The sequence below is a fragment of the Sorex fumeus genome, unplaced genomic scaffold (genome assembly GCF_029834395.1).
Source record: "Sorex fumeus unplaced genomic scaffold, SorFum_2.1 ptg000095l, whole genome shotgun sequence".
In the NCBI taxonomy this organism is placed as follows: Eukaryota; Metazoa; Chordata; class Mammalia; order Eulipotyphla; family Soricidae; genus Sorex; species Sorex fumeus.
The window spans coordinates 8,280,899-8,305,696 of record NW_026606152.1 but is presented as its reverse complement, the minus strand read 5'-3'; the positions used below and the strand labels follow the sequence as shown (position 1 = coordinate 8,305,696).

The window sequence follows — 24,798 nt, the reverse complement described above, 5'->3', positions numbered from 1 at the left end:
ACTGTGCAGAAGTGAGTAGTCTGGTAGACAATGTATGGGTGCGTATCTTAAAATATTTGCAATCTAGCGCTTCTTAGTGGGAGTGGGGGTGGGTTAGCATCTGCAGCGCTCAGGGGCTATTATTGATTTGGGGGGGGTGTGGGGTACCATCTGCGGTGGCCAGTATCAAATTAGGGTGAGCGAGATGCAATACAAGCATCTTAAGCCCTTACTCTCGGACCCTGAATCAGGTTCATTACCGAAAACTCTTTTGTTTACCTCCGGCATATGGCTGCCAGTTCATGATCTGGTTCAACTTTCATAAGCAAAATGACTATCCGGGGTTAAAAGCATGCTTGAGCCCAAACGCTCCGCAGGTTAACTTTTCGTCACCCAACGGCAGTTTCCCCACCAATAATCAACAATCTGTTTTCAGCGGCGGGGCTGGGGGTTGGGCGGCACCCGCGGATGCCCCGGGCTCTTCCAGTCTCTGCGCTCGACAGCGACCCCTGGAGGGGGAGCGGAGCGCGCGGGGCGCGGCGGCACGCGGGGCCGGCGGCGGCCGTTAGCCCGGGCGCGCGCAGGCGCCGTCGGGCCCGGCGGGCGGGCGGGGGCGGGGCCGCGCTCGCGTCTCTCCAACTGCGGCTGCCGGCGACGCCATTTTGGACGTGCGGCGGCCGGTGCAGCGCGTCGGCGGCCGCCTCCCCACCCGCGGGCCCGGGCCTAGGAGCGTTCTCTGCGCCGGCGACCCCGAGGATGATGCTGAGAGGAAACCTGAAGCAGGTGCGCATAGAGAAGAACCCGGCTCGCCTCCGTGCGCTCGAGACGGCGACGGGCGAGGGGGAGCCGGCGGCCGCCATGGCGCTGGCGCTGCCCGCGGAACCCGCGCCCCCCGCGCTCGCCGACGAGCGCCCGGACGAGGAGCTGGGCTTCACCATCGACATCAAAAGCTTCCTCAAGCCGGGCGAGAAGACCTACACGCAGCGCTGCCGCCTCTTCGTGGGCAACCTGCCCACCGACATCACCGAGGAGGACTTCAAGAGGCTCTTCGAGCGCTACGGCGAGCCCAGCGAGGTCTTCATCAACCGCGACCGCGGCTTCGGCTTCATCCGCCTGGTGAGGGCCGGGCCGGCCGGCGCCGCCGCTCTCGCGTCCCCGCCCCCCCCCCCGCCTCCCCGGCCCCGCTCCCCCGCCCGCCTGCCCTGCTCCCCCCACCGTCTCTCACCCCCCCTTTCCCGCCGGCCTCCCTCTCCCCGCTGCTGCCCTCGCCCGCCGAGTCTTGCCCGTGCCGCCTCCCGCCTCGGCGCCCCCTTTCCCGCCGGCCCTGCCTCTGCCATCTCCCGCCCTCTGCCATCTCCGCTCCCTCCGACCCAGCCTCGGGGGTGGGGGGTGGACGGGGGGGCGTGGGGGAGGGGGGAGGCGCCCTGGCGGTGGCTCCCCGGTGCCGGCCCCTCCGGGTCCAGCTTCCGGAGTCGCGTCGCCTCTGACGCGGCGCGGGCCCAGGGGCGGGCCTTGGGCGCCACGTGCCAATCGGGCGCGAGCTCCTGGAGCCCGCCCCTCTGGTTCGCTGCCTGCGGCGGCCGCTCCAGGACCTCCCGCCACGGTGAAGCCCGGTGCTTAGGGCTCCTCTCTGGAACAAGCCTCAAACGTTCTGTAGGGGCGGAGATGAATTCTCTAGGACTGTGTATTTTTCTTACGCAGCTCGATACTCGATAATACGCATCTGTCTCCCTAGAAAATTGGAAATGTGTGCCAGTAACATACAGAATTGTGCTTCGTTTATGTTCTCAGGCCACACCCGGGCAGAGGGGCTACTCCTAGCTCTGTGCTTCCAAGGATGGAGCCAGGGTAGCTCTTGTCAAAGCAGACACCCTCCGCTACCACTGTACTATTGCTGCAGCCCCCACACTACCTTATTGAAGCAAACAGAAAGTATGTCCCAACTATTCAACTGTGTTGACTATTTACTGCCCCTCTCATGGGCCCAACATTCCCGTTTTAATTTTTTTTTATTAATGGGGCGGGGTTGGGGGCACATCGGGTGGTGCTCAGGGCTTGGTCCTAACTGTGCCCAGGGATCACTCCGGGTAAGGCTTCAGGACCTTTGCGGTGCTGGGTTGACTGCATTCAAGGCAGCACCTTCCTGATGTGTTGGTCTTTGCCCCTTCCTTCATTTAAAAATTGTGAATAATGGGAGTAGTGTCACGTATTTTGGGAAACATTGAATCTGGGTTGAGAATGTTGTGCTATATGTGAGTGTGTGTTTTTTAATATGGCAGTTGGTTTTTTTCCCCCTATAATTTTGGTGGTCTTATCTTAGAGCCAATAAGTAATTTATGGGGTCAAAAATCCTTTTTCAAAAAAAAAAAACAGAACTGGAAAAAAGGGCTGGAGAGATAGCACAGCGGGTAGGGTGTTTGCCTTGCACGCAGCCACCCCGGTTCGATTCCCAGCATCCCGTATGGTCCCCTGAGCACCGCCAGGAGTAATTCCTGAGTGCAGAGCCAGGAGGAACCCCTGTGCATCGCCAGGTGTGACCCAAAAGGCAAAAAACAAATCATTTTTCTTCCTACCGGTTTAAAAATTACTATTAATAGTTCCTTCTTTAGTTTACCTTACCTGCTCATGGGGCTGGAGCAATAGCACAGTGGGTAGGGCGGTTGCCTTGCTCACAGCTGACCGGGTTCAATTTCTCTGCTCCTCTTGGGGAGCCCAGCAAGCTACTGAGAGTCTCCTGCCCTGGCAATGTACCTTTGACGTATTTGATATGCCAAAAAACAGTAACAAGTCTCAGAATTGGGGATGTTACTGGTGCCTGCTGGAGCAAATCAGTGAACAAAGGGAGGACAGTGCTACAGTGCTACCTGCCCATACCTTGAGCATTCAGCTAACAGTGATTTGGGACTGTTGAATTTTAAAACGGGACTAGTTTAGTCGAGGTCTTAAAAAACTTAGTTGTTAACTGTTTTTTTTGGTGCTGGGGATTGCCCCCAGGGACTCAAATGAGGCATGTGACCCATTGCTGAGTCGTCTCTCTCTCTGGCTCCAAGTTTTACTTATTTGGGGCGGGGGCCTTCCAAGCTATGTTCAGGGGCTGGGGGGGGGGGGTCTCTTCTGGTGATAATGTCACCAACTGGGCCAGAAGTTCAGTGGCAGGGGAAGGATTTGTTTTGGGCTGCCGTACTGGGCTTTCGGAGCCATCTCTGGTGCTGGAGGGCCTCTAGGGCTGTACCTCATGCCTGGCAGTACTGCTGGGAATCCAGCTAGGTACTGAGACCTCACCCCTTTATTGTCTTTGGTTCCATTTAAGTTTAAATAGCTCTGGCTCTTGGCTTTTTTTTTTTCTTTTTGGGTCACACCTGGCTGTGCACAGGGGTTACTCCTGGCTCTGCACTCAGGAGTTACTCCTGGCGGTGCTCAGGGGACCATATGGGATGCTGGGAATTGAACCCAGGTTGGCCGTGTGCAAGGCAAACGCCCTACCCGCTGTGCTCTCTCTCCAGCCCCTGGTGGCTTTTATTTTGGACAGCACAGCTCACTGCTTTTTCTTTATAAAACAACTGACTTGGGGCTGGGAGATGTGTTTGATGAGCTGTAAAGTGTTTGCCTTGCTTGTGTTGACCCGGGTTTATCCCCAGCACGACATATGATTCCCTAGCATCTTCAGGGGCAGCTCTGGAGGCCACCACTGTGGGACTCTAAGCAGCTTCACATACTTGGCCCTTGATGGAATCCGCCAGCCCATTTGCAGAAAAGCAGCTGCTGCACTCCCTTTCCAACACTGCTTAGGAAACACCTATCCCCACTCTCAAAGGAAAGAAAACACAACTCATTGGCTTATAAAATTGCAAAGTGAAAAGAGCTGCTTCGGGGCTGGAGAGAGATAGCACAGCGGGTAGGACATTTGCCTTGCACGCGGCCAACCCGGGTTCGATTCCCAGCATCCCATATGGTCCCCTGAGCACTGCCAGGAGTAACTTCTCAGTGCAGAGCCAGGAGTAACCCTTGCGCATCGCCGGTGTGACCCAAAAAGCAAAAAAAAAAAAAAAAAAAAAAAACTGCTTATTTTTTTTCTCCTTTGGTACCTGTGCCTCCAAACCTATATGTTAAATTTTGGTCTAGAAAGGTTAAGAATTTGTCATTTGCAAAATAGAATTTGGTTTATAAAATATGACAATTTGAGCTGTTAAGAGTCATAAATAATTGTTAAGTAGAAGTGTAAATAGTTCTTTAAAAAGCTCTTAAAATGGTTTTTAAATAGTCCTTTAATATTGGGGCTGGTGAGATAGTACAGCAGGAAGTCTCTTACCTTGCTGCTGGCTGGGTACGTTTCCTGCCACTACATGTGGTCTCAGCTAGGAATGATCACTGAGCATGTTACTTAATGGCTCAAAAAAAAAATTGAAAAAAAAAAAGCTTTCTTTAACAAGTGATTTTTTTTTCCCCCCTTAAAGGAATCCAGAACATTGGCTGAAATTGCAAAGGCAGAACTGGATGGCACCATTTTGAAGAGTAGACCTCTTCGAATTCGTTTTGCTACACATGGAGCAGCCTTAACCGTTAAGAACCTTTCTCCTGTTGTTTCCAATGAGCTTTTGGAGCAGGCGTTTTCCCAGTTTGGTCCAGTAGAGAAAGCAGTTGTGGTTGTGGATGACCGAGGTAGAGCCACAGGAAAAGGTTTTGTAGAATTTGCAGCAAAACCTCCTGCAAGAAAGGCCCTGGAAAGATGTGGTGATGGGGCATTTTTGCTAACAACGTAAGTTTTACAAATCTGTCTTATGTCCAGTTACATATTATGTCTACTTTCCATACTGAAATTCTGTCTTTCCTAATTCTTAGTAGGTTTTGAGTGAATACTCAGTGATGTTGATAAGCAATTTTTGTTTACCTATACAAATTAGGAATGATATATTTTTGTTTGGGCTGGAGTGATAACACAGCGGGTAGGGTGTTTGCCTTTCACGCAGCCAACATGACTGCCCCAAGTTTGATTCCTCCACCCTTCTCGGAGAGCCCGGCCAGCTACCGAGATTCTCTCCCCCGCGTGGCAAAGCCTGGCAAGCTCCCTGTGACATTCCATATGCCAAACACAGTAACAAGTCTTGAGTCTGCTGGCAAAGCCTGGCAAGCTCCCTGTGACGTATTCCATATGCGAAACACAGTAACAAGTCTTGGGCCCGCTCGAGCAAATCGATGAACAATGGAATGACAGTGAAAGTGATGTTTTTTGGGCCATACCGGCTTTGCTCAGGGCTTTCTCCTAGCTCTCGGCTCAGGGATCAATCCTGGCAGTGCTCAGATCATATGTAGTGCTCAGATCATCTGTCAGTCGTGTACAAGGCAAAATGTCCTACCTGTGGTAATGTTCACTCTGGCTCTAGGAGTGATAATTAAAAAAAAAATTCCCTGTGATTCTTGAACCTCAGGAAATACTCTCTCTTGTTGTTTTTGAGTTCTGTCTGATGGTGCTAGATGACACCTCCTTGGGTTGCTTTGGGTGGCCTTCAGGGAACTGTGGAGGTCAAACCAAGGGCTTCTGACAGGGCAGGCCTGTATTCTAGCTTGGGCACCGTCTCCATTGCTCTCAGCGTATTTCCTATTGTAGTTTTTTATTCATCTTTCTGTTATATGAAAAGCAGAAATTTTTATTTGAATGGATGACTTTTTAATATCGTTTCATGTAATTTGCGTATATTAACTGTGTACTTTGCATCCATTTATATGGATATATATATACAGAGTATATTAATATTAATATATATTTTATATTAATATTATATAATATACACAATATATTAACTGTGTACTTTGCATGCATACAGTACTCAGTAAGTATTAATAAGTCTCTGTAGGTGATCTATCCCTAGCTTTTTAAATTGTTTGTGCCCTATGGGGTCATGTAAAGTGACTATTAGGGTCTTGAAAAAACTGACAATAATGAAAGGTTTCTTTTTTCTTTTTCTTTTTCTTGAGAATCACAGTACCTTTATTCCATTTGAACTAAGTTTACAATAATGCTTAAGATCATCAACTATTGGCCTGCTGGTTTTGCCTTTCTTCTCCCCTCATGCTGGCTCCTCTGCATTCCAGTCAAGGATCCTAGGTCCCCTGAGTACCCCCAGAAATCAGTAAAAAGTTTGTATGTGCAGTGATCAGAAAATCAAATTCATTATCAACTGGAATGAATCCAAGGTTTTTGTGGCAGTGTAAGTCCATGTTATATTTCTCAGGCAGAAAATGGTCTGAGTGAAGAAAGTTGAAAAAAGCCTGGTCTGACCTGTCCCCATGGCCAAGATAACAGGCGTGAGGAAGTTGATCTCTACTGAATGTACAGACCTTCATTGTGAGGCTTGGGTTTCACCCTCAGGACTACAGAAACGAGCTAGCAGATAGATAGGAGACAGAACATTTGTATTAATTAGATTTCTTTGTGCCCTTCTGTGCTGGAGACCGGCCTTGGGTCAACAGGCCTGAAGAAGGGATGCCATGAGGATTGAGTAAAGAGACAAATAAGAGGAAATCAGTGTCAGAGTGCTCATAGCCTCACAGACCATCCCCGACTGTCCTCCACATACAATACCTATTGCTTAGGGAGCCTGGAAAGATAGTATGGCTGTTAGGGTGTTTGCCTTGTGTGCTGCTGACCCAGGTTTGATCCTTAGCATCCCTTATCCCCAGAGCACCTTCAGGACTAATTTCTGGGTTCAGAGCCAGGAGAAACCCCCAAGTACAACCAGATGTGGCTTACCCCTCTCCCTCTCCTCTTGCATTTGCTTAGAACCAGTAACCAGTAAGAGTATTTGGCAGAATGCTTAACTTTATTCGGGCTAGGCTTTTATGCTTTTTAGGGCCTTAGTATTTCGGGACAAACATCTTTGTAATAGACTTTCTCAGACATAGGTTCTTCCTTGCGAAGGGACAGAGATGAAGTGGACCATGAGACTCCTGCCTCGGCAGCATTTCCTATCCGGGCATCAGCATTCTGAGTTTAATAGTTCCTTAAACTGCCTTCCTGTCCTCTATCTGTCTTGGTCCCCAACTTCTGCAGGTATTAGTTTCTGCCTGTCCTAGACAGCTGTGGACCTTTCTATAGTTACAAATTAGTCTTTTTTCGTACTGCATATGTTCTTTTATGTCTTTTTCTTTTTCTTTTTTTTTTTTTCCTTTTTGGGTCACACCTGGCTGTGCACAGGGGTTACTCCTGGCTCTGCACTCAGGAGTTACTCCTGGCGGTGCTCAGGGGACCATATGGGATGCTGGGAATTGAACCTGGGTCGCTCGCGTGCAAGGCAAACGCCCTACCCACTGTGCTATCTCTCCAGCCCCCTGTCTTTTTCTTTTTAAAGCATAAATTTTTGTTTCTGGTGTTGTTTTTTAAAGTACCTTGAGGTGCTTTAGTTAGTTTGCTCCTGATTGGGCTCAGAGGACCATATATATGGTGCTAGCGATTAAACTTGAGTCTCCTGTATGTGAGTCATGTTAGCATAATATTTATGAGACTTTACCCATATCATGGTACTCATATTCTGTTTTGTTGGCAAATTTGTGTTCCAAATTTGTGTTCTTTAGTTTGCTTTTGTTTTGGGCCATACCTGTTTGTGTGCTCTGGGCTTACTCCTGGCTCTGCACTCAAAGATCATACCTGGCAGGCTCAGGGGGGAGTATATAGGGTGCAGGGAATTGAAACTGGATAAGACTCATGCAAAGCAAGTACCTTACCTGCTGTACTGTCTCTCCCCTCCTTAAGTTATATTTTATTACATGTGTAGACGTTCATGTTTTTGACTGCTGGCCTTGTAAATCTATTAGTTTTTGTACGTATGTTCAACTTTCAGTATCAGTATTGCAAACCACAATTCCCAGGAGGGGAAAGAGAGGGGAAGGAGAGGGAGAAGGGAGTGGAAGAGGAGGGCAAGGAGGAAGAAAAGCACCTTCTATTGAGGCAGGCAGGGGGTGAGAGGTGGGGGGTGTGGGGATGGGTGGGAACTTGGGGACACCAGTGCTGGGAAATGTACATTGGTGAAGGGATGGGTTTTGGAACACTGTATAACTGAAATCCAATCATGAACAGCTTTTTAAGGGTCTATCTCACAGTGATTCAGTAGAAAAGTAAAAAAAAAAAGTGAAATCACTGAGCAAATGAACATGTCTTTAAGACTTCTTATAGTTACAAAATTATGTTGCTATGATTTTTATATTTATGTTATATTTCAATATATATTTTATAGATTATAATACATTTTCACATCACTGTCATCCCCATTGTTCATTGATTTCCTCGAGCAGGCACCAGTAACATCTCATTCATCTTATCCCTGAGATTTTAGCAAGTGCTACATTGGCACTTCTAATTGTGTTTTCACATATATTATAAAATTCTTCCAGCATGCTCTTGTTATTTTTTTTCTACCCTTACTATATAAATAGGGCTGGAACGATAGCACAGTGGGTAGGGCATTTGCCTTGCACGTGGCCAACCTGGGTTCAATTCTTCTGCCCTTCTCAGAGAGCCCAGCAAGCAAGAGTATCTCTCCTGAACAGCAAAGCCTGGCAAGCTTCCTGTGACATATTCAATATGCCCAAAACAGTAATAACAAGTCTCACAATTTGTTGTGAGACATTACTGGTGCCCACTCGAGCAAATCGATGAACAATAGGAGCAGTGCCACAGTGCAGTGGTATGTATGTTCAACTGAATGTTGTTCCATTCTACATTCTCACCAGCAGTAAATGAGAGTTCAGTTGTTCCATAGTCACATAAACATTTGATATTTCAGTTTTTAGTATGTTCAGATTGTGGATGAAATTTTACTTTAACAATGGTCATCTTTTCGTTTTATGACCTTTTTTTTTTTTTTTTGGCTTTTTCGGTCACAACTGGCGATGCTCAGGGAGGGGTCACTCCTGGCTCTGCACTCAGGAATCATTCCTGGCGGTGCTCAGGGGACCATATGGGATGCTGGGAATTGAACCCAGGTTGGCCGTGTGCAAGGCAAACGCCCTACCCGCTGTGCTCCAGCCCCTGTTTTTTTTACTTTTAAAAAAATTAAAAATGGTTGTTATTACCCCATTATTTACCAAATTGTTGATAATGCAGTTGGTTTCAGGATTAAATGTTCAAGCACCAGTCCCACAACCAGTGTGCCCTTCCCTCCACCAGTGTCTCCAGTTTCGCACCCATTGTCCTGGCCTGCCCCTTGCAGGCATGATCAGATTATATTTATTAACAACACAAAAGTACAACACATAGGCAAATGGAGTTATCAAATCTAAGATCATTAAGATTCAATTTGTGATCCTTATGATAACAATAATGTTACTAAAGTCATAGTCTGAGGATCTGCTATGCTGGTTCGTGCTCTGTGTCATTGTTTAGGCTCATTGAGTTTGGTGGGATTCTCTGCAGCTTTCCTATTAGATCTGTGAGCCTGCTGGGTTCATAGAATGACAACATTTGAGGTGTTGCTTGACTGCATTTGTGGCTACTTGGTCTGCAAACTAGATCTGGGACAATTTGGTGGCTTGGCAGTTTGGTGAGGTTCAGTTATGGAGCTGGGCTGGGAGCTGCTGGGCCTTCACGCAAAAAGGGGAACCTGTCCGCTTAGATTCCAAGAAGGTGCCAGAGTTGTCAGTCCTGACCAGTCTACCTGGGAAGACTGAGCAGCATCCTGTTCTTGTGAAGTGGTGACAGGGGGCCATTTCTGTTTTCCGATGTTTCATATCCTTTGTGAAGTGCCTCTTGAAATTTTTTTGTCAATTTTTTTAATATATTGGTTTTTGGAGCCATATTCAGTTGGTGCTCAGGTTACTTCCAGCTCAGTGCTTGGAGTTCACTCTTGGCAGTATTGGGATCAAACCAGAAATCCTGCATGCAGAACAGATGCTCCAGCCTATTGAGCTCTTTGACTCTATTCTACGTATTTTTTAAAAATTTTGGGCCACACCCAGCGGTGCTCAGGGGTACTTTTGGCTTTGCACTCAGGAATTAGTTTGGTGGGATCCATATGGGATGCTGGGAAGGGAACTCTGGCAAGTGCGCCTTACCCTTTGTACTAGCGCTCCAGCCTCTGACTTTTACCTTTTTTTTTTTTTAAATCTTTAAAAGCAGGGTTCAAAGAAATAGTAAGCTATGTACAAAGCTGTACATAGCTGACCTTGTACATAGCTGACCCGTGTGTGATTTCCTAGCATTTTATATAGACCCCTTAGCACCACCAGGAGTGATTTCTAAGTACATAGGTGTAACCCCTGAGTATGGCTAGGTGTGGCCCCAAAACAAAAAAAGATGGACAGGACATAGATCACGTACATTTTTTATGCCCTATCTGCTCTTTTTCCAGCCCAAACCTAGTATCTATTTTAACAGTGGGTTTGGAGGAGTGGGGGCCACAACTCTCTGTGCTCAGGGGTCATTCCTTGTAGTGTTCAGAGAATGGGGTTCTGAGGTTGGTCTCAGTTAAGACCAGTGCCCTAACCTGTGTGTAATCTCTCCAATCTGAAACTTGTTATCTTTTGTGTGTGTGTGTCTCGCTATACCTGGAGGTGTTCAGGGCTTACTCTGGCTTTGTGCTCAGAGGACTACAGGGTATAGGATCCCTGTTGTCATTTTAATGGTGACTTGTCAGTTTTCCTGTGAGGAAATTTTTATATTTATCATGGTTTTAAAACTGGATTAAAAGTAGAAGTTCTTCTGATTATTGCCTTACTGTTTTTTTTTTTCTTTTTGGGTCACACCCGGCGATGCTCAGGGGTTACTCCTGGCTCTGCACTCAGGAATTACTCCTGGCAGTGCTCAGGGAACCATTTGGGATGCTGGGGATCAAACCTGAGTTGCCTGTGTGCAAGGCAAACGCCCTCCCCTCCAGCCCCTGATTTATTTATTTATTTATTTTTGCTTTTTGGGTCATACCCGGAGATACACAGGGGTTACTCCTGGCTCTGCACTCAGGAATTACCCCTGGCGGTGCTCAAGGGACCATATGGGATGCTGGGAATCAAATCTGGGTTGGCCACGTGCAAGGCAAACGCCCTACTCGCTGTATTGCCTCAGCCCCCCTGATTTATTTTTTAATTGGGCACATACCCAGTGGTGCACTGGCTTTCTCCTGGTTCTGTGCCCAGGTAACACTCTTGATAGGCCTCGGCAGACTGTGTGGTGCTGGGGATCAAACCTGGGTTGGCCACATGCAGGTAAACACTCTACCTGCTGTACTCTCACACCACCATCCTGGCCCCCTTGTGTCCCCATGTCATGTCGTTTCCCCACCCCTACTCCCATTTTGTTGCAATCCTTCCCCCTTTTTTTGAATCTGATAGTTTGGCCATCTTGATTGAGATAACTAAGAAGTTTTAGGGTATTGGGTATTGGATTTGAAAAAATGTTATTTTTGTTTCCTCATGGAGGTTAGATTGGGAGTTTGCATAGCCTTAACAGTTTAGGGAATTAGCACCATAATCCCATCAATTGTATTCTAGTAATTTCTGGCCACACAGTCACCTTGTAATAATTCAATAATTAGTGAATGAGTGAAGGAAACTAATTTGGGTGCCTGGGTTTGAATCTGGGTTGCACACAGGAGCCTTAACAGTCCTCGCTGCTTCCCCCTTTTTAAAACTCAAAGTGTTGAGACTGGAGCAATGGCACAGCGGGTAGGGTGTTTACCGTTCATGCAGCCAACCCGGGTTCGATTCCCAGCATCCCACATGGCCTCCTGAGCACCACCAGGGGTGATTCATGAGTGCAGAGTCAGGAGTAACCTCTGTGCATCGCTGGGTACGATGCAAAAAACAAAAAAAATAAAATTCCAAGAGTTAGTAATATTTTTTTAAATTACAGCATAGCATTGATGAATTTTATTTTATTTTTTAAGCGAGCATTTATTTAAGGTATAGAGAAGGCTAACTCCATGCTGGAGTTGAAGGAAAGTGTTGGTTTATGGAAAAGAGAAAACAAAGATATTCTCCCAAGTGCAGGGAATGGAAGGCTTAAGGGGAAGCACAACCATTTTAAATATATATATATACACACACACACACACACACACACACACATATATGTAGCTTTTTGAATAAAACAGTTTCAAGAGTTCGGCAGTGCATTAGACATTTTATATCTGTTAGTTTATAGTTTGATCATTGGAGTTTCCCCCTGACTGCTTAGGGCTTACTACCGGCTCTGCTCAGTGATCACTCCTGGGGGGGCAAGGGAGTTCAGGGAACCATATGCAGTGTGGTGTGTAAACAGAAAAAAGGGCCACGGCTCTGTATCTCTCCTGCCGCCTGTGTTTGGTAGTCAACGCTTCTTTCCTCACTGGGGGAGGTCGATGGAGATGGGCAAGCAAAGCAAGGAATGAGGGCCAAGCTGGTTGGTGTCACTTGCAGTTTATTCCAATCTCATTTCTACTCACTCCATTTACTTTGCTTCTCCCTCTGCTTCTTCCTCCCCGATGCTACTTTATTCTCCTCCTTGATCCCCCTTCATTCTCCTTCTGGCTCTGGAATCCCTTTCTCCTTCTGGTTCTGGGTTCCCCAACCCTCTCTTACAGCCTAGTTAGATCCCAAAGCATCAGGAGTTGGGGTTTATACACAGATGTGGTCACAATCAGCGAGATAAAGTCTAAAGTCCTTCTGTCAGGGGAAGATTCTTCTAGGACAGATTCTCATCCAGCTCTCTCAAGACTGAAATTCCAATTATGGGTGGTTTTTCCTTTCCTTAGTCCAACAAACACGCATTCATAATATTAGTTATTTTGTATGGACACAGTAAGAGATACATTAAGCTTATAGAATTTCTCTCCTGGGGATCTCGATCTCAGACTACAGTGCTCAGGCCAAATTAGTCTTTCCTATCCATAGCAGGGTCCTAATCTTTTCATTACTTTTGGATCATGACAGCATTTGTCCATGACCATGCTCTCAATTTATAGTTGATTATCGTGGCACTTTGAGCTGGCCCATTCTGATGCTAGGGTAGCTTAAAGCTTGTCCTGGGTCCATTCAGTCCCTTGTTGGGACCCTGCTTTTGGGGTGCTAGGAACTAAGGGCAACTGAGGCTTAAGTCAAGAAAGCAGATGCTCAGGAGGGAATATTATTCGGAATCTTAACTCCCAAGTTACAAAAGCATAAAATTGTATCTTTCTTTGTCCGTACAAAAAGACATTGCTTTAAAATAAACTATTCAAAAGATGTAAGGACAGGAGAAAGACAATATTTCACTCACACACAAAATCCTAGATTTCTGAGGAATCTGACCGTAGAAGTTAACAGAGTCTGATTAGGGGGAAAAGTTGATTAATTGGTTGGGGAGGAGAGCATAGAGAAGAGTTTACAGATGAACACAATGGAATGGAAGTACCTCAGGAGCACTGTGATAAACCTGATTTCCTTGTGGCAAGGGAAACAGGACATACCAGTGTCATACTAAAATGTTCAGTGCTACATTCCACAGAGGAATGGTGATTCTTCAGGAGCGCTGTGTTGGGTATCCCCTGAAAAATCCTAAACTCCCGGTGGCAGAGGAGAATGGAGATACCAGTGTTATCCTACAGTGTGGGGAATAAAACGCAGATCAGCTGTGTGCAAGGAAAGTGCCCTGTTGTAGCTGCTCTCTTTGACTCCTTGCTTTCCCTTTTATCTTTTTTCTTCTTTTTTTGGTCTTTTTTGCTTTTTTGGGTCACATCCGGCGATGCACAGGGCTTACTCCTGGCTCTGCACTCAGGAATTACTTCTGGCGCTGCTCGGGGGACTCTATGGGATGCTGGGAATCGAACCCGGCCACGTGCAAGGCAAACCCCCTACCTGCTGTGCTATCACTCCAGCCCAGTCCTTTTTATCTCCCTCCTCCCTCCCTCCCTCCCCACTGTGCTCCAACCCGGAATATAATGATTAATTTAAGTCAAATTCTTGTTAATATGTAGCAGTACTGTTTGCCTCATTTTTCTTTGAGACCCTTTTATCTTTTTTAATTTTCGGGGCCACACCCAGTGGTGCTCAGCAGATATTTCTAGTGCTCAAGGGTCACTTTGGGTGTCAAAGGACTATACGTGCTGTGGATTGAATCCAGGCCTTGTGCGTGCTAAGCATGTATCCTAGCTCATTGACTTGTTTCTCTGCCCTGTCCCTTTCATTTACTTTTTTTGAGGGAGGGTTGGGGGATGTTCTGACGCAGTGCTCAAACACCACATAGGGCTAGGAATTGAACCTGGGAAATGCTCTAACCCTTTGACCCCTCTCCCCAGCTCTTTGATTTTATTCTTTCATTTACTTATTTGTTTTTTTGACTGGTCTGGCATTGCTGGGGGAGGTGGGAGCAGAGGGAATGTAGTTCCAGGGATCGAACTTGGGGCTCTTGGGGCTGGAGAGAGTATAGCAGGAGTAGGGTTCCTGTCTTACATGTGACCAGTCCTTGGCACCTTATACTGTTCCCTGACCCTTGGCAGAGGTGACCCCTGAGTATAGAGCCAAAACCACAGTCTGGTGTAGCCGAAAAAGCAGGGAAGAAAAGGAAAAGAAGAAAACTCAGGACTTCAGCATACGAAGCTTATGCTTCAGCTTTGGTCCTTTCATTTTTATTAATACGGGAGGGAGGGTAGAGAAATAATTTACTGCTTCCTCTATTAGCTATTTTGTGACTTGTTACATTTGTTGATTCTTGTTTTATTATTTGGCACATCTGATGTACTCAGAGCTTACTTATGCTTCATACTCAAGGATCACCCTTGGCAGGCTCAGGTACTCTGGGTCAGCCATGTGCAAGGCTTTACCCTACCCATTGCTCCTGCTCCTCTAAGATTTGTTTTTTGGCTTTTGGGCCGTACCTAACAGCACTTGGGGGCGGGGGGGGGGGGGGATGCTCCTGGCAGAGTTTACGAAATCATTTGGTGTAGGATTTGAAACCCAGCATCCTGCTTGCAAAACTTGCGGGTCACATCTCTCAGCATTCTCTTTTCCTATCTTCCTCTCCGAATTTCTTTGAATGTCATGTTCTGGTTCATAACTTGGTTTTTGGGCCATACCTGGAGGTGATGAGGGATCATTTCTGGCGATGCTTAGGGGATCATATCAGGTGCTGGCCAGGTTGGCCACTTTATTTATTTATTTTTGCCTTTTGGGTCACAGCCAGCAATGCTCAGGGGTTACTCCTGGCTTTGCACTCAGTAATTACTCCTGGCTGTGCTTGGGGGACTATATGGGATGCCAGGGATTGAACCCGGGTCGCCCTACCCACTGTGCTATCGCTCTAGGTTGGCCACTTTGGAAGGCAAGTGCCCTACTCTCTAATACTGTTGCTCCAGCCTTTCCTGGTTCATAAGTTGTAGGCCTCATTTTAGGTTTTAGAAAGACTGAGCAAGTCGGCCAGAAGCAGGGGGGAAAGCTGTCAAGTGTGCAGAGGTGGCAGTTTGCAGGGGATGGTCATACCTCTTATAGAAACTAGGAACTAGCTTCTCTTTTTCTTATTGGGAGGGCCGTGTGGTGCCAGGAATTGAACCTGGGCCTCCTTCATGCAAAGTTGTGTTCAGTCCACTATAGCTAGCTCCTTGGCCTTTCTTTGTACTTTACAAAAAAGTTAACCCTAAAAGTGAGTTGTATGGGTTTGTAATTTTGATTTACTTTCCTGTCACGGTGAATAGACCTTATAATCTTACATTTCTTCTTCGATTGTCACCTGTGTTTGGTGCAATAAATATTTGACTGACTTTGTCAGTCTGTACAATCCATGACTTCTGAAACATTCCTCTGAACACCACATTTCTTAATTGCATACCATAGAAATGTGAGGAAAATGCTACTATTATATTGGTTCTAGACACTATAAATTAAAATAATAATTATTAATGCTTTTGACCTCTTAGAACTCCTCGTCCAGTCATTGTGGAGCCTATGGAACAGTTCGACGATGAAGATGGCTTGCCAGAGAAGCTAATGCAGAAAACGCAGCAGTACCATAAGTAAGATTTTATTAGATGCATGCTATTAATGGTGCTTAGGTATTGCACTATACTTGTTAGGAAGTGTTAGATACTTGATTATTTAACATTCTGTAGAGTTTCCTGTTCAGTCTGGTTAGTAGGAGTGTTATCTACATTGTGTATTGGTTTTCTTACATGACTGAACCATTACTTAGACAAATTTAAACTGGGCAAGGATGTAACTTGGAAAATTTCAGTAATCTAGAGACACTGAAATCTATGTATTATGAAAAACTTTGTTTAATAAATTGCAGGTGTATTGTAAGTTGAAAGAAGATGGGAGGGGGGTTGGTTGTTGAGAATAAAAAAAGGTAGTAAGTAGGATGAGTAAGAACTCCTTAGAGGTGAAAATGGAAATATTGGCTTTTTACAAAATGTTGCATATTTTTTACCTGTTGCCTTTTCACCTAGTGTGATGCAAATATTTTAATAGAAGTTGTCTGTACTCACAAAATGTTTTTTAAACTATTCCTTGTTTAGGTAAGACTTTAATAGGTAAGACTAGCATATTTTGCAGGCATCAGTTTTATAGATACTGGAATGCCTTTGTAATTCATGCTGTTCTAGGTGCTATAGTACAACTTGAACAGTTTATACTCATGAGGCAAACATATGTATATGTGTATATATATTTTATTTCTAGACCAAATCTGGCAGTGCTCAGGGTTTATCCCTGAATCTGCATTCAGGAATTACTCCTTACTCCTGGCAGTGCTTGGGGGACTATGCCATATGCAATGTCGGGGATCAAACCTGACTTTGCCATTTGCATGGCAAGCACCCTACTCGCTGTACTGTTTTTTGGACCCCTAAAATGTTTTTAATGGTTTAGATAACACAATAAGCAGTGAACCAAAGGTAATATAGTGGTTATGAAGTGGTAGGAAATACTTCGATGTTTTGAGGCTGCACCCAGCTATGCTTAGGATTTATTCCCGGTTCTATGCTTAGTGATCACTCCCGTATCATATGTGGTCCAGAGGTGCCAAGGCTTGAACTCCATTAGTATCTCTTGGACCCAGAAGATCTATTTTTTGGGAAAAAAATAACACTTGTGGGGCTAGGGATATGGCTCAGTATTAGATTACATAAGCGAGTCTTGGGCTTCATCTCTACACTGTGTAGTCCTCCAAGCACTGCCAAAAGTGGACCCCTTTAAATCCACAACCCCAAAATGAAAATTCAAGTGAGCTCTTAAAGATTTAGATCTAAGGGTTTGTGTATTTGAAGTTTATTAACAATTGCTGTTTATTTATTGGCAATTGCTGTAAAGAATATATTTCTGTTAATACTGTATCTTTTAAAGTGCACGATGCTCAACAAAAAAATGAGAATTTTCAGATTTGGTAGTTCTTTTGTTTTTGGTGTTTGAGCCATTCATGGTGGTGCTCAGGGCTTAACTCCTGGCTCTGTGCTCATGGATTGCTCCTGGCTGGACTTAGGGAACCACATGTGGTGCTGTGGTTCAAACTTTGTTGGGCAAAACACCCTAACTGCTATACTATCTCTCAATCCCCAAGATTTGATCGTCTTGGTCACAGATGTTAACTTATGGTAGAGTACATGTATTGCATGTATAAGGCCTGGGGTTTTAACCCAACATAAAAAAAAATTTCTTCATTACAGTGTGAAAATGATGTTTTTTACATGTTACTTTTAATGTTGATTGATATTAATGCTGTTGAATAGCATTAACATCAATCAGTAGCAGAGTGGGTAGAGCGTTTGCCCTGCATATGGCTGACCCAGGTTTGATTCCTTCGTCCCTCTCGGAGAGCCTGGCAAGCTACTGAGAGTATCTCGCCCACAGGCAGAGCCTGGCAAGCTCCCCGTGGTGTATCCAATATGCCAAAAACAGTAACAAGAAGTCTCACGTGGAGAGGTTACTGGTGCCCGCTCGAGCAAATCTATGAATAATGGGAGGACAGTGCTACAGTGCTGCTTCATTTTTGGGTTTTCCCAAGCAGTTCTCAGGGGTCCAGGGCCTATCTTAGTCATACTGGTCTGATAATGGCTTGGGTTCAGCAGGGCTGGGGGCCACCCCCACCTCCAGAGTCATAGTCACATAGACCATGTGGTTCTGGGACCCAGCCTGTCAGTTATGCACTCTGATCCTTCCAAGTTCTTGGGCCCCTTGTCGCTGGTCTAAAGGCAAATGCTTGGTCTGTACTTACTGTTGGTAGTAGACCTAAAATTCATGCTGCATGAGGATAGAAAGCCAGTGGTGATGGGAGGAAAAATAAAGAACAGAGATAGGATGAAAAATGGTTGTTGGGAATCAGAGGAACATGCCTCATTTACATTACTGTTCATTTAAGTTCAATGTTGTTGTTGCCTACCTGAGAAAGTGACATTTGGTTCAGTAGCCTAAAGGAGGAAGGGAGCCATGCAGTTCTCAGAATTGCAGTCGGGATAGCAATTTCAGCAGAGAGGAGAGTGTTACTAAAGGCATTGGAGCCGTTACTATTGACCTTTCTCAGGAAGAGTACAGAGATGGTTTTAGCATTAGTATCTTCAGTGAGGGGAAAAAGCAGTCAGAATCTGATTGAGATAGAACATGTTGAAAGGAGATTGCTGAACCTTTTATGAGAAAGGAAGAAGCGCTGTAGTGACTAACAGGAGCCTTTTTGCCATTGGAAGAGCCATGGGCATCATGAGGAGCTGCTGACATGGAGTAGTCAGGCGGAGCGGTGAGAAGTGGTCAGATTTTGGATATGCTTTGCGTCTCTTATTTTCATTTTCTTTGGAGGGGAGCCACCAACGATACTTGGGAACTCAGGGCCATTCTACCTGTTAGATGCTGGGCTGGGCTGGGCTGCTAGGGCCCTCAGGGCTATAGCCTTAGCAATTAGGCTCTGTGCTTGGGAGTATGTGCTGTGTGGGGACATCGAACTCAGGACTTTGTGAGTCATACACTCCAGTCTTGGAGATGTCTCCCCAATCCTTGGATATAGTGTGAAAAGAAACTTGATTTTGCTGATGGGTATGGGGATATGTTTATTTTGTTCTGTAGTGTGCAGGGCCTCTAGTGTTGAGGGGTCACTGCTGGCAGTGCTTAGGGGATCACATGGGGTGCTAGGAATTGAACCTGGGTTGGCCGTGTGTAAGTTAAGTGCCCTGCCTGCTGTACTATCTTCTGTTCCCATGAGAGATTATCTTTTATGAGATTATTGAGATTATTATCCATTGAAAAGTGGTTAATGGAAGTAAACAAAAGTATAGTTACCAGGAGGAGTATGGTAGGGATAGATTTGGAGGAGGAGGATAAGGAGCTCTTCTTTGTACATTTGTGGGATGGTTTGGTTATCTTAAAGATGTGTGGAAAGGCGGGGCAGAGTCAAAGGAAAAAAATTGTTTTGATTTACATCAGTGTTGTTTGGAGTTTGCTCCTGGCAGTGGTTGGGTGACTGTGGTGACAGGGATCAGGCCCAGGATTCTTACGTGCAAAGCGTGTGTTCCAGCCCATTGAGTTCTGGCTTGTTCTTGTTTTCAAATAGGGAAAATTCACATTGATTTTTAGGTATTGAATACCTGGATCATAGCTACCATCTGATGCTGTTTCTCGCTCTTTTTCTTTGTGGCTACTTCCTCTTTTATTGCATAAATTGGTTATACCCACCATCTTCTTCCCACTCTGAAAGAAAAAGTAAGTTTATAATTGCAAGGTGTGTTTGCACTTACTGGTGGGTTAAGGATTATTTTGATACCAAGACTTTGTTTATTGGGCCACACCTGGTGGTGCTCAGAGCTTGTTCCTGAGTTGTCATTGACCACTGCTTAGTGGTCATTCCTGACGGTCTTGAAGGACCATATAGGTTGCTAGAAATCGGACCCAAGTCGACCTTGTGCCAGGCAAATCCTACCTGTTAATCTATCACTCTGTCCCCCAAAGACTTTTTTTTAAAGGGTAGGTTTTGGGTTGTGCCCAGCTGTGTTCAGGGCTTACTCCTTGCTTTGTGCTCAAGATTCCTAGTGGTACTTGGGGGACCACAATGTGGTGCTTAGGGGATCCAGCTGGGGTTTGCCATCCCGAAGGCAACTCTTACTGTATGATATATCTCTCTAGCCCTTGTGTAGTGTAATATATAATATATAATAATATTTTTCTGACCCAGTATCAAGACTTTTTGTAGCACGTGTCTTTTGCTTGGGAGTTTATGCAATGCCAGAGACTGACTCCAGGATCTTCCCACTTAGTATTAATATTTTAAAATAGAAGTTAAGATAGATATGAATAATTGAAGACTTTGTTTGAATTTCAGGTACATTCAGTGGTCTTTGTGAGAAAATTTTTTGGTATTTGCTCATTCATTCAAGAAATAAACATTGTATACATTGTGCATGGGACTGTGTTAAGTGAGGTATAGTTAACAGACTTATTCCATATCCTTAACATTTTGAGTTTATGACTTGGTAAAGCAAGGGAAATAAATAACTACAACTGTAGTAAATTATGTTTTTTTGTTTTGGTTTAGCTAGTTCATGTCGCACATAAACGTTCAGTAAACACTAGTTGCTTTATATTATTTGTCCTTAATTTTTATTACCTTTTATAAATGGATTTTAATTGGTAGAATTTTTCAGTTAGACAACTATCATATAAGAGGAATAATTATGGTTTTATCATTCAGATTTACTTCTCCTATGTTTCCGGTATTTTTTTTTCTGTCTCAACTTTTTTCAAGAATTTCTTTAGCAGGGCCAGATAGTAAGTACAGTGGGGAAGACACTCGCCTTAATGACCCAGGTGTGATCCTCTGTCAGTTTGACCCAGTTTGATCCACTAAGAAGTGACCCTGAGTGCAGAACCAGGACTAAGAGCACTGTGGGATGTGGCCCAAACATTAAATTTATTTTCTTTGGCAAAACGCTTTTAGAAAAAAACAATCGGTACATAATCCTTTAGGGCATATTTCATTCTGATGTTGCAGACTGCTTTATTGTAATTAAGTAAAAACCAAAAAAAAGTCTTATTAGAAGTGAGACTTGCATTGTAGCATTATCACTTAGGTTTGAATCCTGATTACACAGCATAATCAGGCATCCATAGACAGTTTCCAAAACTTTGGCTTGTTAAATCATGTATGGTAATACATTGCCACGGGGTAATTACTTTCTTAACACAGGCCTCTGAACATTGTTAAGTGCTTGGCAAATGGTTGCACTTTTTCTCATTTGTTGTTATATTCCATGTTTTTGACTTATATTTCTGTATGTTTTTGAATGTAAACTTAGGGAAAGAGAACAGCCACCACGATTTGCTCAACCTGGTACATTTGAATTTGAGTATGCATCTCGATGGAAGGCTCTTGATGAAATGGAAAAGCAGCAGCGTGAGCAGGTTGATAGAAATATTAGAGAAGCCAAAGAGAAGCTGGAGGCAGAAATGGAAGCAGCTAGACATGAACACCAGTTAATGCTGATGAGACAAGGTAAAAATGCATTCTTACTTAGATGTGGTATAATTTTTTTTTTTATGAGTTACCTATTACTATTTTAGTTGCATATTCAGAGAGATCAGAGATAGTTGGAATTCTCTGTAGGGGCAGCCATGTACTTTTTCATGAAGAAAAATACTATAAGTAGATTGTTGATAATTAAGCATATTAAATATTGCTAGTAGCAGATACACATTTCTATTCTTAAAAAGAACAGCACAATATGTGGGTTCATGTGTTATGAGGTTACATCACCTTTTGCTTGGTGGAAAGAATCAGGACAAATACTGGCTTAAAGACAATTATATGTTACAGGCTACCGATGAGTATGGCTGTTGAATGCAGTTATAACTGAGGGTTGTGGAGATGGGATAGTGGGTGAGGCACTTACTGGCATGTGGCTGAGCTGGGTTAGAGCTTTAGCCCCGCAGACCGTTCCCCAAACCTTTCAGGAGTGATCCCTGATCCTGTTGCCTGTGCCTCCCACGCCCTAAGAATAGCAGTCATAACAGGTGACAGAATTCGTGTATCAGATAGTTAATATGGTAAACTAAATATATACTCAGCTCATTTTTATCCTTTCCCTCTTGGGTTTTTATTTTTTTTTCTTTTTGGGTCACACCCAGCAGTGCACAGGGGTTACTCCTGGCTCATGCACTCAGGAATTACTCCTGGCAGTGCTCGGGGGACCACATGGGATGCTGGGTATCGAACCTGGGTTGGCTGCGTGCAAGGCAAATGCCCTACCCGCTGTGCTATCGCTCTAGCCGCCCTCTTGGTTTTTTTATTTGGTGCTTTTTTGGGGTGGGGGGGGTAACACCCGGCAATGCACAGGGGTTACTCCTGACTTTACACTCAGGACTTAACTACCCTCAGTGCTCAGGGGATCATATGGGATGCTGGGAATCGAACCTGGGTTGACCATGTGCAAGGCAAACGCCCTACTTGCTGTACTATCGCTTCAGCCCCTCAGTGCTCATTTTTTAAAAAAATTTATTGAATTACTGTTAATTGCAAAATTACAAAGGTATTTGTGATTTTCATGTGTACAACGTTCCTGAAGCAAGCACATTTCCCCTCCGTGAATATCTTAGTGTTCTCATCACTGATTTATTCCCCTGCCCAGCTGCAGACTTCCTACTGAATACCAATTCTCTTGCTCTTCCTTTCTCTTGCCTTTGGGCATTTGATATTGCCCTAGGAAATGTCTTTATGTTCTACATAAGACAGAGATAATTCTGGTTCTGACTGTTCCTCTCTCACTCACTGATTCACTCAACATACTTAGCAGATCCATCCACATAGCCGTAGAGGATTTTTTTTTGAGTGGGGGGATGGGAGGGAGGCTTGGTTATTGGATCACATTTGGTTCTTAGGGCTTAGTCTTCCTTTCTGTGCTCAGGCATCACACCTGATGCATGAAATACTGGGGGATTGACCATATGCAAGGCAAGTGTCCTACAAACTCTAGCCTTCATCTCTCTGTATTTTTATTTTATCTCTTCCATCTTTTTGTTTATTTATTTACTTGTTTTTGCTTTTTGGGTCTTACCTGGCAGTGCGCAAGGGTTACTTCTGGCTCATGCACTCAGGAAATACTCCTGGCGGTGCTCGAGGGACTGACCATATGGGATGCTGGTGATCAGATCTGGGTTGGCCACATGCAAGGCAAATGTCCTATCCACTGTGCTATTGTTCCAGCCCTGTTTGTTTAATTACTCAGATAATTTCCTAATTTCCCGTTTTTTTCTGGCATTTATCTCTTCCACTGTCTCTAGTAGTTTTTGTTTGTTTTGGCTTCACCTGGGGGTGCTCAGGGGACCGTATGTGGATATGTGGTGGTGGGGACTCGACCTGGATTGGCAGTGTGCAAGGCAAGTGCCATACCCATTGTACTATCTCTGGACCCTATTTTGTAGTTTTTAAGTTTAGTTACACATAAGCATTAACTGGGAAACATGAATTTTGTTTTTGGTCTCATGCTTGCTTTAGCACTTCTGTACAATTTGGATTGTTTTCTCCTTAAACTTTATTTTCTAACTATCCATATTTAGGAGGGATGGAGTGATTGCACAGGGCGTAAGGTATTTTCCTTGCATGCAGCCAACCTGGGTTCGATTCCTCTGTTCCTCTCAGAGAGCCCGAAAAGCTACCGAGAGTATCCCGCTCGTATGGCAGAGCCTGGCAAACTCCCCGTGGCGTATTCGATATGCCAAAAATGGTAACAGGTTTTACAATGGAGACGTTACTGGTGCCCGCTCAAGCAAATCGATGAACAACGGGAGGACAGTGCTACAGTGGTACCATAGTTAGGAAATAACTTTGATTGTATCTGAAACCACTAATGTTGTTGCTGTTCCAACAGTTTAAGTGCTATTACTTCTGCATATATTTAATATAAGCTATACAATGCACTGAGGTATTCACAGTAATAATTACATTTTCTTAGGCCTCGAGCAATTGTGAACCATTAGGAAAATACATTATAACCCCTGAGGACATTTAGTCTTTTGAAGCAGATTGACTTTACAAAATAATTTTCTGTGAACTTTCAATTTTGTTGTGTTTAAAGTTTTTGTTAGAAATATTTGGTTTGTGATATTAGGTACATTGCTTGGTGAAATCTACTTTTTCTCATGAGATTACGTCTGCTGAAATATATGCTGTGATTAACAAAAATTGTAAGGTAGTCGATTTTTTTCAGTGTTAACATACTAAAAAGGTTTGTACCTTTTTCTCTTTTCCCATTTTATATGTCTCCTGGCTCTGCTTAAAAGGTAAAAGGTAAAGGCCTTCCCGTTGTTCATCGATTTGCTCGAGTGGGCCCAGTAACGTCTCCATTGGAGACTTTGTTGTTACTGTGTCTGGCATATCGAATACGTCACGGGGAGCTTGCCAGGTTCTGCCGTGGGGGCGAGATACTCTCGGTAGCTTGTCCGGCTCTCCGAGAGGGGCGGAGGAATCGAACTTGGGTCGGCCATGTTGGCTGCGTGCAAGGCAAACGCCCTACCTCTGTGCTATTGCTCCAGCCCATGGCTCTGCTTAAAGATTATTTTTGCATGGACTCAGGATCATATGGGGTGCTGACAATTGAACCCAGGTTGTCTGTGTGCAAGGTAAATGCTCTCCCCATTGTATTTTACAACCCTTGCAATTTTATATTTTATTCGGCTTTTTTTTTTTTAGGATATACTCTTTTCTCTGTGCTCAGGGATCACTTCTGAAAGTGCTTGGGAATCATGAATCCAGATTAGGAGTGTGTGAGGCAAGCTTTTAATGTGTCTCTGTACTGTCTCTCCACCTCCCTATTCAATATTTCTAAAAGTGTATTTTGTTTGTGTATCTGAGTGGGTGATTCGATTCTACAGAAACTTGTTATTTGACTTACACAAGCTCAGACCTGATTCTAGGAC

At 44.6% G+C, this 24,798-nt stretch overlaps 1 protein-coding gene across 1 annotated transcript in view; it reads left to right on the top strand.

The window, feature by feature from the left end:
• Positions 1–699: 699 nt before the first annotated feature.
• Positions 700–24,798, top strand: part of PSPC1 (paraspeckle component 1) — a 58,880-nt gene continuing 34,781 nt past the window's right edge. The window contains exons 1-4 of the mRNA XM_056132960.1: positions 700–1,095; positions 4,434–4,735; positions 15,831–15,926; positions 21,183–21,379. Coding sequence (XP_055988935.1) covers positions 736–1,095; positions 4,434–4,735; positions 15,831–15,926; positions 21,183–21,379 — 955 coding nt within the window. The 5' untranslated portion in view covers positions 700–735. The remainder of the gene's footprint in view (positions 1,096–4,433; positions 4,736–15,830; positions 15,927–21,182; positions 21,380–24,798) is intronic.